This window comes from Amia ocellicauda, chromosome 12 (genome assembly GCF_036373705.1).
Source record: "Amia ocellicauda isolate fAmiCal2 chromosome 12, fAmiCal2.hap1, whole genome shotgun sequence".
In the NCBI taxonomy this organism is placed as follows: domain Eukaryota; kingdom Metazoa; phylum Chordata; class Actinopteri; order Amiiformes; family Amiidae; genus Amia; species Amia ocellicauda.
In genome coordinates, this window is record NC_089861.1 from 11,046,838 (window position 1) to 11,063,241 (window position 16,404).

Consider the following 16,404-nt stretch of genomic DNA (forward strand, 5'->3'; position numbering starts at 1 on the left):
GCCTCTTTGGGATTGTCACTGATATACTGTGGGGCTGTGCTGTTTAAAGATGCTATATTTCACTATCACATGGTAACCCAAAATGCATTGTGACACTAAGCTCAGGATGATTTCCGAAATGCAAAGAAAATGTCTACATTTCTTGTGCTTGGGTGGGAGTAAATTTGTGTGTAAGCTATAAGAAATTCTGATTGAATATCACAAGGATAGTAGGGACATTACTAAACCGTACCTTCATCTGGAAAACAGGTACAAATATGGTTACGGTGAAGGTTAGGGATTGGTTTACAGATGAGAATTGGAGTTATGGCTTAAATATATAATCTACACCATCACTCAGAAGAAGTGCCTAAGATATTCAGCTATTATGCTGAGAAAATCAGTTGGGATTTAGTAGGGATTGGTGTTACAAATTGTATTATTGCCAGTATTTTACCTTGGAAGAAAAATGGATAAAGAACATTCTTGGCCAAACTCACAGAAGAGTGAGTGAAGTACACACAATAGGAAATAAAATTGCAATGAAGAAATGCCTGATATGTAAAAGTGTGTCCAGTGAAAGTTGGCTGTTTTATGGTCTGTTCACACAAATAGCACAGTGCACTGTTACCTCTCAGTGAGACCACTGTACTGAAACACTGCGGAGCCCCCCACACATTTCTAGGACTACAGTGACCCCTGGTGATAACTGATGATTACACTGGATACACTGGACAGTCATGACACAGTTTGTACACATTTAAAAGCTGATATTAACCAGTTATTTGTTACTTCACCATTTTTCACCTTGTTTTTTATTTCTTTTGAGTTTCTTATATATTGAGTGTAGATTGAAATGTCTATTTTTTCAGTGTTTGTGTTATGTGCATTTATGTGTTTGTAAGTTTATTTACCAATTCATTAAGATTTGTCCTTATTTCTACTGAAAGGATACATTAATGCACCTCATAACTGTAACATGTTTCTTCCTCTAGACTTATGATATAAGCTTTTACACAAACAGTATTTTCAGCAATAGCTCCTTTAGTGACTCCCTATAAATATTATCCTCTTCTGCTATATATCATGGTAGTTAGTGAACACAAATATCAACGATACTAATCCATTATCCATTCACTATTAATTAATCTCATTACTTCATTTAAATATTATGTCTGCTTAAATTGGAGAACCCCTGGATGCAAACACTTCTTGTAGCATACCTTAGCTACACTTTAAACAATACACAGAGACAAGTAACCTAATTAAAACACAAATGAACACAGAAAATTGAAAGAATGCTTGACTTAATGACTTACTTTCCGAAGACAGGGTCCAGTGTGCAGGGGATGTAGTTGTCATGGTCACTCAAAGATTTCTTGCCCAAGGTGATCTTTACATAAGGGTCACACTGTAGATACATACATGTACATCCTATTATGTTCAGTGGTACTATTTTTCCACTCCCATTAACTCAGAGCTGAATCAGAAAATTGGATTTCTGAAAAGGACGCTTTTAGTCAGTTCAAAACCTTACAGAAATGTAAAATGTAGGGCACCTGTGCAGTTACTGTAGAACGCATGGTAGAAATGAAGGTGAGTTTGCACATGTGCAGTACACGATGGCCATGTTTTCCCAAAAAGTGTTTGCATGTCACAAATGTCATTCATTTTTAGAATATAATAAAAAATTTGAAAGCTGTGTTTTCTGAAAATGGACACATACATGACCTCTTCTAATGCTCATATAAATGCACTAAATGAATAAACTGATTTACTATGCCTTTTAGATTAGAGCTATTAAATTAGAGCTCATAACTATATTGTATCCATTACACACAAAACTGGAATAGGTGGAAGAAGACAGCAAAGCTACAAAATAGCTAGTTTCCTGGTGAGTATTTTAAATGCATTAAAATAAAGTACACCATGTTTTCTACCGTACTCTAATGCTAACAATGTTTATTATTTTTTTCCCTTATTGAAATTTATTTAATCAGACTACAATACACTTTCAAATTAGAGTAATCAGACCAATCAGACTGTTTTCATGTAGGTTTTGTCTCTCTCTCCAGTGGAAACAAGAATGAAATATACATGTATTGATTAATACATGAATATATTAACACTGTCTTTGTTTGCCCCCACCTTCCCATTTGTATCCTTGGGTTGCAGTCCGATGGCTTGTACGACATAAACACGGACCAGGCACTCCTCCATGCCATTGGGTGGCAGCTGGCGAAACTGGCGTGGGGGAACGGGCAAGGAGGGGTCATCCGGGAGGGGGTAAATCTTAAACATCCCCTGGGGGAGGCACAGAACAACAAAATAAGTTTGCCATATATTATTTTATAATATTTTGAATCAGTATATTTTAAATAGAAATCAGTCACACTTTATCATAACACATTGCAAACAAAACAAAAAGAGATGGTATCCACTCTTAAGATTTTCAGTCTGATAAGGCCGGGTCCCAAGTGAGAAGCAGCAGTTCTAACCATGCGGCAGCCATGATGACTGCCATACACAAATTAAAATCAAGTTGCATACCTTGAACTCCCCGACTACAGAAGGGTCTTCGCTCTCATCCTGAGATTTTCCTCTATACAATTTGAAGGTTTGGCAGAAGTCAGAGAGACCTCCATAGTCATCCACCTTCTCTAGTTCTGTGTTGTACACCTGCAAGAAGAGCGATAGTGCCACACGCACACATCTATCAATGCAGAGAACTCAGCATTACACACAACACTCAGAGTTCCTCAGACGCCAATACGCATTTGTCCTGGTTCAGGCAATGCCTAATACTAATATTAGTATACAAAAATACTAATAAAATATCAGATATATCAGGGGTGGCTAACCCTGGTCCTGGAGAGCCACAGGGTCTGCAGGTTTTTGTTTTATCCAGATCGTTAACTGCTTAATTGAACCAATTATGGGTCTCAATTAGGCAAAATGTCCCTCTGTTCAAGATATCCATTGATTGGTAATTAAGGGAGACCTGAAAATCCTGCAGGATTGCGGCTCTCCAGGACCAGAGTTAGCCACCCCTGAGATATATGATTGAGAGGGGATTGTCAAGGGAGAGCACATTGTGATACCTGCAGTGTGTCTAAGCCCTTTTCCAAGTAGGTCCCACACTTGCATCTGTCATTAGTGGAGGCATAGAACTTACTCCACCAATCCATGAAGTCTTCCTCCTGGTCAGAACAATGGACAGAGACCAATTAGCAACTACCAACAGGATTCAATGCTAGCTGTGTGGCTTTGGGGGAACCATAAGAAGATATTACTCAATCTGTACAGCACAAGTTATACTAAATTCAGACAGCAGCTTTAAAAAGGTACAAAAAAAAAAGATGATAAAGCAAATTTTGTAAGTTGTGATTGTCATTGAATCTCAATTTACTTTATTATCAGGCTATCAGGCTACACAAACTGAACGGGTTAACAGAATCTAAAGTTTCCAAAATCACTTAGGAGGCATTTATTTAAACTGCAGATGAAAAACAAATTCATCAGTATGTCAGTCTTCTTAAATAAATAAATCACACATACCATTTATGGAAAAACTGCAGAAAGGAATCTGATTTGGCCATTGAAACCTAATTTGAGAGATGAGTCTGTCTGTTATAATGGTTGCTCTTCCAGCATAGCTTGAGAGAGCTCTGAATAACAGCTGGTGTGGTTTTGCACAGCTGTGAGCATGCAATATCATAAGACAACTGACATTGTGTCTGCAAACTGACTTACCCACAGTATCTTCTACATCAATCAGCATTATGCAAGCAGGGTTAGAAATATTTGTTACAATTATTTTGATGACACATGAGATTTTTCAGGAGGGTTTATTAAAATGGCACATAAAGAAAAGGATTTTTCATTATACCACCAGCTTGTAAAAAGTCATGCAGCTCACTTGATGGCTAAAAGTTCTAGATTTGATGCATGCACATTCCATTTTTGAACTTTTGTAAAGTTAATGGTTAATCTAAACCACCAATGGTTACAAATCACACCAGAATGGACTTGGTTAATTGACATAAAATTACAATAATTGATCTATAATTGAATTTTCATACAATTTGTAATGCTGTATTAATTAAGAGTAACATAATTGCTATATTCACTAATATTTGTGTAATGGCTAGATCGAGGGGGCAGAATTTTACATGCAAGGTAACAAAAATAAAATGTCTAACAAAATGTATCAAAACTGCTCAACATTTCAATAACATTATTGTTATTAGTAGTAGTTAAATTCACAAAACAAATCTCAAAATTGTCCACTCCTGCATGTGTAATGCTTATTATTATTATTATTATTATTATTATTATTATTATTATTACTAGTAGACGAAGTAGTAGTAGTTGTCGATACACAATAATAAAATATTAGGTAATGTAATTGTTTGCTGGACTGCAGGACCATAATGCTTTGTATCTCAGGGAGTGCAATCTACAAACAGCAATAGCTCCACTCTCTTGTCCTTATATGGGGCCAAAGAGTAATTACATTCCCCAACCCTTCTACCCACCTGCCACCCCTTTAAAAACAACGGACAACAGTGCTGAAACTATGTACATAGTTCTACTAAACAACTCATAAGAAAGTGTAAACATTTGTGGGATATTTGATGAGTTAATTGGATATGTGATTGCATCTAGAGGTCTGAGTTCAGAATGATGGAGACAGGAAGTTCACACTGGCAAAAACTGACCGATTATGTTATAACATCCAGGCAGGGCTGTTTCATAGACATGCAAAATCAACCTCAAATAGAATGCATCAACCTGAGAGCCAATCTGACAAAGTACGGTAGGGATTTTACACAGTACAACCTTGACTATCTATCACATCTACTGACACACAGTGTGCTCATTCCCTGCTTAAAAACTGTAAATCAAGTCTGTTAAGTTACTGTTATTTACAAAAAATCTAACAATTGTTAGTTTTTCATTCACATTATTTCACATTCCTGAGCAGACCATTGATATCATAAAACTGAAGAAAATATGTAAATTAAGTGTAACTGTTCTTACTGTGTGAGCACCAGATACCCTTTCTGCTTTCTGCTGTGCCACACAAATACATTTTCAACTGCATAACAAGCATTACCAAAGAGTAATAAGCACAGCAAAATAAGCCTAATGATCCAATGCTCCTCCTAAATGGCACAATAAAATGGAAGAAGACAGATGTCGAAGCAATTGTTACCAGACCGTACTCCTGATTTTATTTTTTAAGTCAGGGAGGAAACAAATTCAACACAGATTGCCCACACTCAGGAGGCATAGCCAGTCACTTCAGTTTAGGAGGCTATTCGATACAGGCTGCACTCAGCCAGCCGATTCAATGTGGAGATTCAACATGCTTGAGAGCCATCTAACTTAATATTAAGGACTCACATATTAAGCCCAGCGAGTGCCAGAAAACTGAATGGCAAAGAACTGCTATGTGCTCCTGTTGGACTGCTTTTCCCACAAACAAAATACAAAGAGAACTCAGTTGTACAAAACCGGCAACTCTGAAGTGGAAATTTGTGCAGACAGAGATTGTTAGGGGTATAATCCGCACCAAGGGACAGATTAGTGAATACAACGCTTAACCACAATGCACAAACACAGCCATGTATAGGAATAGCACTTAAACAACATTTATGATCCATTCAAAAGCACTAAAGTAAGAAAAAATTGAATTAAAACTTGAAAAATATAAGATGGCTTCATGTGGTGTTGTTGATTTTTGTTGTTGCCGTTGTGTGCCAGTTGTAACACAGGTAATCTCCTCTCCTCTGTGTCTCTCTCTCATACACGCTCATGTAAGAACTGACCCAATCTCAAGTGTATTGTACTGAAGGAAGGGATTCTGGTCATTAATCGTGTATGCATTTGGAAAAAAAAAATGCCAAGGAACAGTCAAAAGCTTTATAAGTGTCCCATGGAAAATGGCTGAGTGCTTTCCAGGTCTGAAATGCAAACTGCAACCCTTTTTAAAGCACTCGCCTGATGCCAGGGAATGGAAGAAGGCTTTGAGCTCGAATGGCAGGAATTTGACTGAAGAGCCCAGGCATTGGGGAGCACAGTGCCAGTCAAAGGTTTCGAAAGTGATGTAGCACTGCCTGCCAAAAAGTCTGCCCAAAGCTGCTTTATCAACAAAGAGAGGCATGTGGCCCAGGACAAACTTCATTCAATTACTTGTGTCATCATACTTTCACCTAATTTACCTTGGATCATCCAACAACTCGCATGCTCCTTTATTTATTTGGAACTGTCTGTGGAGAAGAGCAGTATCCTCACACACGCACACAAACCTCCTAATTCAGGTTTTTGGAAAACCATACCAAGAGTTTGAAAACATTTGTGCGCCAAGCATGTACACCAGTGCTGAGAACCAGTCGGTGTAAACAATCAAACAATTTAGAACAGACACCGCAAATAGTCCAGATACAAGAAACCATGAATCGAGACAGGGTGAAGACTGTCAGCAATTTTGTTCTGGTCACAATGGCTCTTAAGTGTAATATCAAGTCTAGTAGAGGTTACCGAGTTCAATATTACCAACAAATGCTTTTAACGCATAAAGGACAAGAATCACTCTATCTGTATGGCTTGTAATCATGATTCAGCTTTGTGCACATATTTACTTCACTTACACAAGTGAGGCAAAATATACTCTGAACAATAGAAGATGCTGTCTGTCAATTTAGGTTGCACTTTACTCTATTTCAATCAGAACTGTATTCAGGACAGTAGGGTGAACCTCCGAATCAGCCTGTTTTCTTTGACTTGCTGTAATTCCAATGCAATTCCTCATTTGGGGTAAAATTGGTATAATTGGGGGAAAGATGTAAGGGACTGGATGGGTTGTAACTACAACTGAAGTGCTGTGATGACAATGAATAAAACAAAGACAATCCAAAAATCTGAAAACACATTTTTGTGGCGATATATTATCCCTCCACGAGAATGTGGACAACTGATGAAATGTTCTTTTTTCTGCGCAATGCTTTGTAAGAGAAGGACTGAATTGGGATCCCCTTATTCTTGTAAAGTCTGAATCTTGAAAATGTAATTAGAGGAAAATTGATTAAATGCACGTTTCACTTTTTTTGTCTGACATCTGGCTTAGGGATATGCGTCGGGAATCTTTTAACAGCCTTATTTACTTTGGCTTTGGTGGAAGAAATTGGGGTTTGATCATCTGGTTTGAATATTTTCTAATAAAATAAATATCTTTGTTTGCAGAAAGAAAAACCTCCAGATCTTGGCTCGTGAGACAAATTCAGTGCTACATTTGGAGCATGATATAAACAAGCCATTATCAAAAGAGCTTAGTGACATCTCAGACTCAGGAAAGTCACTGAGACCAGAACACATTTTTATAAAACTGGTGCTAATATTATATAAAAAATGGATCACATGTAACCAAGCATGCACCAATTATTCTTAGAAAGGCTTTTATCTCTCTAGAGTCTGAATTTTTAAAAGAGAGAGAAATTGAAAAAATACGCAGTTCAATCTGCTGTTGCTTCGAGCCACAATAAATCCAAGTGCAATATTTGATCTAATTGTCCTTTACACTCTTTAATCTGAAACAGCATTGGGCTGCATCTGTACTCTAAATGGGATCTGCAACTAATTCTAACCATAACAAAAGAAGGTTTTATGGAGTCGGGTACCAATAAGAAAGCAAATTTGGGTGGCTGTTCAGAATCAAAGCTGTAATTTAACCATGGCTATATTGGCAGGTAAAAAAGCAACCAGGATTCTGTGTCGGAACGGAATTGGACTAGATCTCCTCCCCACCTTAGATTCCCAGAGCACAAATGAATTATTATTATTTTTAAGGAAAATAAGTATGGTAAGAAAATTTCCTAAAAGTTACAGAGCATAAACATTAGTAATTCTTTCATTCCAGTATGATTTTCACTATACCCAAGAAAACACCTCCGAGCAACATTCACTGTACAATTAGAGAAACAACACAATCCAATTATTGAGCAAAGCAATGTACACCTAGACCTTGTGAATTTTCAACCAGCCTCCTTGCAATTCCTTTAAAATTCTTTGAAGCAGCCCTGTCTGGTCACCATCTTAGCATTGAATGTCGTTGGATCTTATTTGTCTCCATTCCACATTATTTTGCCAGTGTGAAATGTTTGCATGGGAAAATAAATAAATAAAGCATAAGTCACTACTTTTGGAGCCTTGCAATGATAATTTGGTGTGCTGTATTTGAAAGTGCTGGACTGAGACCTGATTAATTCAAGGCACATAGCTTATGGTCATGAGTGCATAGGGAGAAGGAGTAAACATTGATGAGTTGATACGTACATGAAGGCTGGACCGAGAAGATGAAAGGTTAATAATGGCTGAGCTGGTCGTGCCATCTGTGAGCTACAAATCAAAACGGTTGGTTAGCTGGTTAGGGTTAAAGAAAAGGTTGGGGGGGGGGGGACAGACACAACACTCAAGAGCACACAAACCCACAAACTCCACAATCTCCACACCACCAGTACAAGCAGAAAGGGTGCAGTAAACTCTGGAGACCTTCCAAGGCATGATGAACCAAAAAGTAATGCCATTTTATTGAGTAGCTGTTTTCATGTAAGTGATTTTAAATAACGCCTTCACCTTCTGTTGGCAAGAAATATAAAATGAACCAGAAGTGAATTAAAATCTTCCAGGCATCTTTGAAAGAACGACTACGTTGCAGTTTTTTGGACCACTCCATAAATCAAACTTAACCTCCTTGCTCTGCAAGTCTCTCCTTTTTCACTAGCATCATTAAGCTCATTATTTATATAACTGACTTCAAATCATCACGCTTAACACGACGTGGTTCAGAAAGTGGTGTTTCCCTTCTTCCCTTCCTAAAACCAGTGGAGCCCCAATCCTGCGATAGTGTATGCGATTCATAACTGACTAACATAACATACGTTAAATATAGGAACTAACCACAGACCTCCCAGCATCTAGAACTAATTCGAACTTGACTAAGTTGTTTTTTGTTCATATATAACCTCAGACCTCACACAAGCTTTGTGTGTGTCAGGCACAGAGGTGGTGGTCGCTGTGGAATGAGTTGGATGCTGCTGAATATACCTCTGACTTCCCAATCATTGATCATGTGGAATATCTGGTCATGTAGGCAATGTAGGTCAATGTCAAGAGGGATGCACACATCTTGTTATGTAATTTCATTCATACCAAACAGCAGAAAAATGTAACATGGAAATCAATAACAGGTCAGGTTATACAATAATACTACAATACCTGAAAGTGGACCAAAAAAACCTACTACAATGAAAAATGTCTTCAAATTCTTACAGAGATATACATGATAGAAGGACCAGAAACTGAAGACACAGATGGTCAATGAGAAGATTATTAAAAGGAAGAATAAAATTTAAAAAAAGGTTTCTGCCATTTTTTATCAGTTTTCTGTCAGGCAGATAATTGGATTTAAATATGCTTATAAACTGAATACCTATTATCATTATATTTCTTAGCAGACACCCAATATCCAGGGCTACTTAAAGTTGTTATAATATACATTTAGGGTTAGGGTCTAACCCTAGGGTATAACCCTCAACCAAAGACTCTTTCACTGAATAGGTCATTGCAGCAAATACCGACTGGAAATATAAGGACAGGGCTTGTGATAAGTGATAGAAATATTGAGACATCAGCTGTCTAAGATCTTACAAGTTTGCCTCATCCAAACTATAGATAAATGCAGCTCTACAGTTTAGCGTGAATCCCACAGATTTATGTCGCCTTCATTCCTGACACACATTCCACTCAAATTCCCTTGGGTACATGGCTTCATCTTTGTTGATGTGGAGCAGCTACACAATCTTTGAAATGTATGGGAGCGCTCACACCATCTCGGACTTAGAAGGGCATGCCACTGATGCTTATTAAGGGACAAAGCAGCATTCCACCATGGGAACAGCAAGGATCGTCCTGTAGAGGGAGGTCAAGGGGTCAAATGGTATGAAAAAGGGTCGATACAAAACATGGGAATGGCTTCTCCTGGCCCAATTGAAGGCTGCCTGTTTGGATGGTTTCTAATAAACACCAGAATGAGGGTATTAGAGCCAACAAGGAACTGGTGCATTCATTAATCTCATTGAAAGTGGCAATTTTTATTTATTTTTCATACTGTTGCTACAATGTGTGCCCTTGCCAAGCTGTCTGGGTTCATGCACACTTTATGAAAGAGCGTGGAGAAGAAAGCCCATCCACCACTAAGGGAACAGAAGACAAATATGCAAATCTAAACTGGGATCGTTTTCCTGGCCTTTGCTTGACACTGTTGCCTCCAAAATAAGCGCCACTGCTCAGCCATTTTTCATATTTATTTATTGTGCAGATTATCATTATTAACATAATGATTATTGTAATTTTATGTTTCCCTCTGCGCACTTTCCCAGTAAATCTCTGGCAGGGAGAAGCGCAAAGAAGATCTTGTGGCGCCTGTGGTGACAGGGGCGCGGCCCGCAGAATCAGTCTGCCCATGACGATACACCACATCTGAGCGAGCTCCACTTTAAAGCCCCAGTCTTCACATTGTGCCAGGGCATTATATATACAATAATGCAGACTTCAAAAACAGGCCTCTGAAATGGGGCTAATTAGGAGCAGGCCTTTGTTGTGATTGTCTTTAAACAAGGAAATACTGTAGAGTTCTGCATTACTTAAGCCCAGGGTGGCTGCAAGCATTTAAAGAGCACTAGAGTATCGCAATGTGGGGACAAGGCTTTACTAAGGAACACAAATTCCTCTTGTGCTCTTTAAATTAGCCAAACAAAAATATATGAGTGTGAATTCAGATAAAAACTATAGAGAAAATAATTTGAATCAGAACTTATGTTGCCCTTCTGTAAGAAACTACAGTATGATGGATAGTCCTCCAAAGTGCAGCGACTACTCTGAAAGTCCTTTAGACCTTCAATCCTATTTCTTTCCCTTGCTTTTTTTTAATGGAAGGTATACATGTTCTTCTCAAGTGATATATTTGGAAACACACAACGTGCTTTTTTTGCTGTACGCCTGGCTGTGCAGTGAAAGGCGGTGTGTTAGGTTTCACTTAATGCACCGCAAAGTTTATTTTAGAATTCTCAAGATTTTAAATACGGGAGTAAATGGATTCTAGGGGACCCTAAATAATTATCAAACCAGTTTTTCCAGCTTCTTCTATAAACTGCTAAACTCCTCTCTGGTAGCTCCCTTGTATTGTACCTCAGGAGCTTGGCAGATGTCATGACCTCAGCAGTTTGCTCCCCCCTCCCTCCCTACACTATTATTTAAAATGAAAAGTTATAAATTGGGTTATTTGGATCAAAGTTGAGTTCAGTTAAACCAAATGTTGATTATATTCTTCATACACATAAATCACTCAATGGTGTTTATTAATGACCGGAGTCCCACCAAGGCACTGTTTCCAATGTTCTAGAGACTTCCTTTCTCAAACCTCAGGATAAACTTAGTCACAATGCAGTGGTGCTTGACGTGGTTACAAAGCTATGACCCACAGCTCACTTTGATGGGAAAAAGGTACATTTCTCTATCTTAAAAAACACATGGAGGTATGACTAAATTTGACAGCCTGTGAGAGGAGGAGGGGAAACATTCCTGCTTTTGCCATTGCTCAACCTCAACTGTGTTTTCCATATTGCTCATCTCGGGGTGAGGAGAACATTAACACACAAGCCTCTGACCAGCTAGGCCAGGCTCCATCCCAAAACAGTAGCAATTGGCTCACACTTCCTTTTTGTTTCCCATTTCCTGCAACCTAATCGCAAGCATGAGCAGAGTCTGAATAGGCCAAAGAGTGAAGTAGGCTGAACAGTGCTGCTGGTTTAGAGTTACCCTGAATCATCAGCGAGGAACCTGCATGTAAATGACCTGAAATATGTAAACGTGGACCTCTGCATCCCTCATTAAGTGCAGGCAGCAGATTATACTACACTTGGTAATTCATCTTGCTTCTAAAGATTATGTTACATTGTAAAAATCAAAATACTCTGGGGCATTTTTCTGGACATCAATTCATAAGCAGTACTTAAGTCCAAGAGTCTATTGCCACTTGAAGTCAAACTGCAGTAACTATTTCCAATGTTCTTTTTGGTAATAAAAAAATAAATAAGTAAATGAAAAATCACTTTTTAAGAATGATGTGACTGATTTTATATATTTTTTTTGTTTAATATTGATCCATAAGACCATGCTCTTCCAAAACCAAATATCCAAAAATGCCTTTTTCACATGGATTTCTGTGGTTGTGGTCATTCTCTTCTGCAGACACAAACGAACCATTCAGTGGCAGTTTTTACACAATATTGCCAAGAAGTAAATCAGACGAAAACATAATAAATAAATAAAGAACTGTAATAAAATTACATACTTCTAAATAGAACACATTGTACTAGGGATCATATTCTGGAATAATAAAAATATTAATTTTCATGTTAAGGCGATGTCATGGTGCCTGAAGCATGCTCTATAGGTGTGTTTAATTTTATTTCTTCCATTATTAAACATTCAAATCATCCCTGGAAGATGGCAGTATCGAATAAATATTGCACAAATACATACAAAACTATTTTGCATTTGGAAGGCATTGACTTGATCGGTGTAAGATTTAATGTCTGCCATCAATTCCATTATATAACTTCTATATGTCATGAACAGTTCCCTTTCTGGCAGAGATTATTAATTTTTTTCCTTTGTTATTAATGATTCATTCAATTTTCTCAGATTTAAACTCCAAAGTCCACATATAATCAGTTATTAACATTTATTTAAAAATAAAATGGCAAAAATTTTAAGAAAGTCTTTAAACATGATTTGACATAAATTATTATTATATTTCTCAATTGTGTGTAATAGAAAACAGTACATGTAGTAAATTGTGCTTTTACTATCTGGCATAGGCTTTGAAAGTACAGAATGAAGGCTACATATACTTCTCTCTCCATCTGAATCATTCAGTAAAGACATATTGCGAGTGAGACTGGAAGGTCAAAAACGTAAATAAACACAAGGCACAACAGCGATACGTCCCACATTTCTGTGGTCGTTGTCACAGCAACCAAGTGGGCAACTTTTCCTTCATTTATTATTTTTATTTGGTGACTAAACAAATAAAGGCTGAAAGGTTACAGCTGTGAAATGGAAATTATTTTTAAGATGTATAAATATTCCTATTTCCATAATCCCCAAATCTTGTTTTATTTATATTTTTATTTATATTTACTGTTGTTGTTATTATTATTATTATTATTATTATTATTATTATTATTATTATTATTATTATTGCTCTGTCTCTATGGTGGGGAATAGATACGCTCTTACGACTTTCATGGGATTCAGACCAGTTCACACAGCCTGTTCACACAGCAACTCACGGACAAGGCCTGAGCACAATAGGTCAAATTTATACAGCATTTTCCACCTTGTAACTTTACCCTACTTCATTTGAAAAGGACAAATTAGGTCCTATCATCTGTAGGGATAGTTAATTTACCAAGATGAATGTACTTTTTTACAATTTGTTTAATGTTTAATGTTTAATCAGTAAAATACACAGGTGTGCTGACCACAAATTTGACACACTATACCTCTGGGGGTCTGATCCTCAAGGGCCACAATGAGCAACTAAACTGGTATGGCAAAACATTACTTAAACAAAATACATATTTTTGGCATCCATCTAAGGTATTTTTGGGGGTGCGTGTGCAAAACGAATGCTTTACATATCCAACACAGCCGCAAAAAAGAAAAGCCTGGGGCTGTTTCTGTGTCCCTAGCTACATTCAGGCCACTACTCGGTTACCCGAATGAAACTATCAGGCAACAATCCAATTCGCAAAGCAGTTTCATAGTTGTAGTTCGGGGGCAAGGGTTGTGATTTGTATTTGTGGTCGTTTTCGGCAGCCAAATCAGGTTCTTGGTACAAATGAAGGTGGGCATCCAGTGAAACCAAACAACAGCCCTCATGGTTCACTCTGGATCAAAAGCACTCCCAACACTCTGCTGCACTTCTCCTCAGGTACAATGCAATGAGACCACAAGGGCGTTTTTATAGGGCTTCATTCGTTAGCGATGGCAGGTGTGATTATCCTACTACAGTGGACAGGTGTCTGTGGTGATTAAAGGGCAACTGTGGGCTTGTTATGGCACAATATATCCAGGAGGGGGTGCAATTCCTTCTATGTACCAGCCATCAAGAACTGATTGTGTCATATATATCCACATAGACACAAACTGCTAACATAAACATTGACAATGGATTCTTGATATTTCCTTCTTCTAATCTAGTACAGATTAATGATCAGATCACTTTGTTTAACTGATCTGGGCTTAATTCTATGTGAAGTGTACTTCCAAACATTATATAATAAACACATGGACACAAAAGACAAGCAAGATGATTCCAAATTAGCAAAATGGCATGATTTAATTTAATCTTTATAATCTAATATATAGGAATATTGCTGTAATTAATGCTAGTCATGCTTTATTGTAAAGTGGTGCATCATCAAATCTGGAGAAATGGTCTTAGAAATGGTCAGAAATTGACTGTAAATATCTATGAAGAATTATTTAAAGGGTTGCCACAGAGTACTATAAAATAGTATTCTTCTAATCCTTGCATCTAAAGTATTGCAACAAGTACTGATTACGTTACTGAACATAAAGATAAAGATCTACAGCCAGAATAAATTTAGACAGCTCAAAAAAACAATGTTATTTTGTGCATCAGTTTCCTCTGACTTTAATATGTGCATTTTTAATCTTTAAAAACATTTCTTAGCCTATGGGTAAACTGTTTGGTGTATTGTTTACATTATTACTTTCCATGCAATCACATGAAGCAATAATACAAAAAAAATCACAACAGAAAAGAAAACAATCAGAAGATTAAAGAATATTTTATTTTTTTTATTTTTAGTTGTTACCCGAAGTCCCCTCTCGCTTCTCTGACTGGAATTTTACAAACAGCCTAAAGACAGATAGCTATGTGAAGGCCTTATCACAGACAAAGCTTTAGTGAATCCTTGTAATGACATTAGGTTTTTGGGATAAACTCCCATGAAGCTCTCCAAAACCCTATGCATTTCTTACCTTAAAGGACAACAGACTAAAACTGTTATGGATTGTTAGAATTTTGAAGACAGCATGCCAACCAATCATTTCTCAGACCCTACCCTCAAAGGTAATCTAGTGGCCTTCACAGCCTAAAGACATCGAACTTTCATGAGGCTCCATGGAAGATTGCAAAACATGTATCTCTTTGTAATGCCACAAAGTCTAAGAGGTAGATACACTAGAGGACTCCTTGCTTAAGCTTTCAAAAGTCTCCATTACTCAGTTCATGTTCACATCTGTATCTGTATCTTAAAGCACTGCCCTGACAGAACAAATTACTATTAGTAAAGAAGGTCAATAAAGAAAGTCAATATGAAAACAATTGCTACCGTTTAGTATGGGAACAGTTCTCTGTCAATAGGTCTGTGTTTGGATGACACTGTAGATTAAGTAAGATTAGCTCTTTAACACTAGATTAAGCTATTCAGTAGAATGAAAGTTTATGGTCCAGTGATTACAAAACGTTTCTCATCCTGAAGATCAGATTCCAGGAAGTTTAATATTACGTTTGCAAAGTGAATGTATTTGAATGCATGTGTTCACAAGGACAGAAGTAATTACATATCACTTTGTTATTCACAGATTACACTTGTTTAAAAGGAAATGTATATTAATTAAGTTTAATTTAATTAAATATAGCTATGGCCTTGATTATACAATACACTAAGCCACCCTGCAATCATCACAAACTCAGGACTCTTTGTTAGCCTGAGACTTTTTCTTCCCAATGGAAAAATGCCATCAAGTACTGGGTTTGTTATTTGCGACTGGCGGGTTCATAGAAATTTTGATATAATGCAGGCCTATGTCTGTTAGCTAGACTAACAGAACCTGGCAAATTCGCTTCAGTGATTTCTGCTTTATTTCTCAGTCTTTGCTTCCAATGTTAATCAGTGCATTTTGCTGAATATTACCTTTTTGAATGTCAAGGGGTGATTATTACCTTTAATTCCCTTAAATGTCGTCACGTTGATCAAAATTAAACTAGCTGGTATAAAAAAAATAAAGTATGCTCTGTGTTTCAGTCATTCACTGGATGAAATTGTTCCCTACAGCTTGTCACACTTAATCGATTAATTGGAAAGGTAAACTGATGTCTGTAAGTACAGATCGCTTGAACAACTACGCACTGTTAAAAGTTATTATATCGATGTGTCAGGTCTGGGTCTTTCTACAATTGCCATCAATGGTTTTTGGTGAACAACTGTTTTCTATTAGAAGTAGTGTGGGCGCCTGGCTGGCAGTGTAGTGAAAGTATTGTGA

The 16,404-nt window shown here is 37.3% G+C and overlaps 1 protein-coding gene across 8 annotated transcripts in view; it reads right to left on the minus strand.

Annotated features, from left to right (window-relative positions):
* The window catches only part of dysf (dysferlin, limb girdle muscular dystrophy 2B (autosomal recessive)), a 109,879-nt gene that overhangs the window by 16,478 nt on the left and 76,997 nt on the right, over positions 1–16,404 (minus strand). For 4 of the 8 annotated variants that reach the window (XM_066718334.1, XM_066718331.1, XM_066718338.1 and 1 more), the window contains 5 exons: positions 8,317–8,379; positions 3,081–3,179; positions 2,530–2,658; positions 2,128–2,283; positions 1,299–1,390 (listed from right to left, as the gene is read on the minus strand). In XM_066718334.1, coding sequence (XP_066574431.1) covers positions 1,299–1,390; positions 2,128–2,283; positions 2,530–2,658; positions 3,081–3,179; positions 8,317–8,379 — 539 coding nt within the window. The remainder of the gene's footprint in view (positions 1–1,298; positions 1,391–2,127; positions 2,284–2,529; positions 2,659–3,080; positions 3,180–8,316; positions 8,380–16,404) is intronic. The other 4 variants (XM_066718337.1, XM_066718335.1, XM_066718339.1 and 1 more) reach the window with 1 other exon arrangement.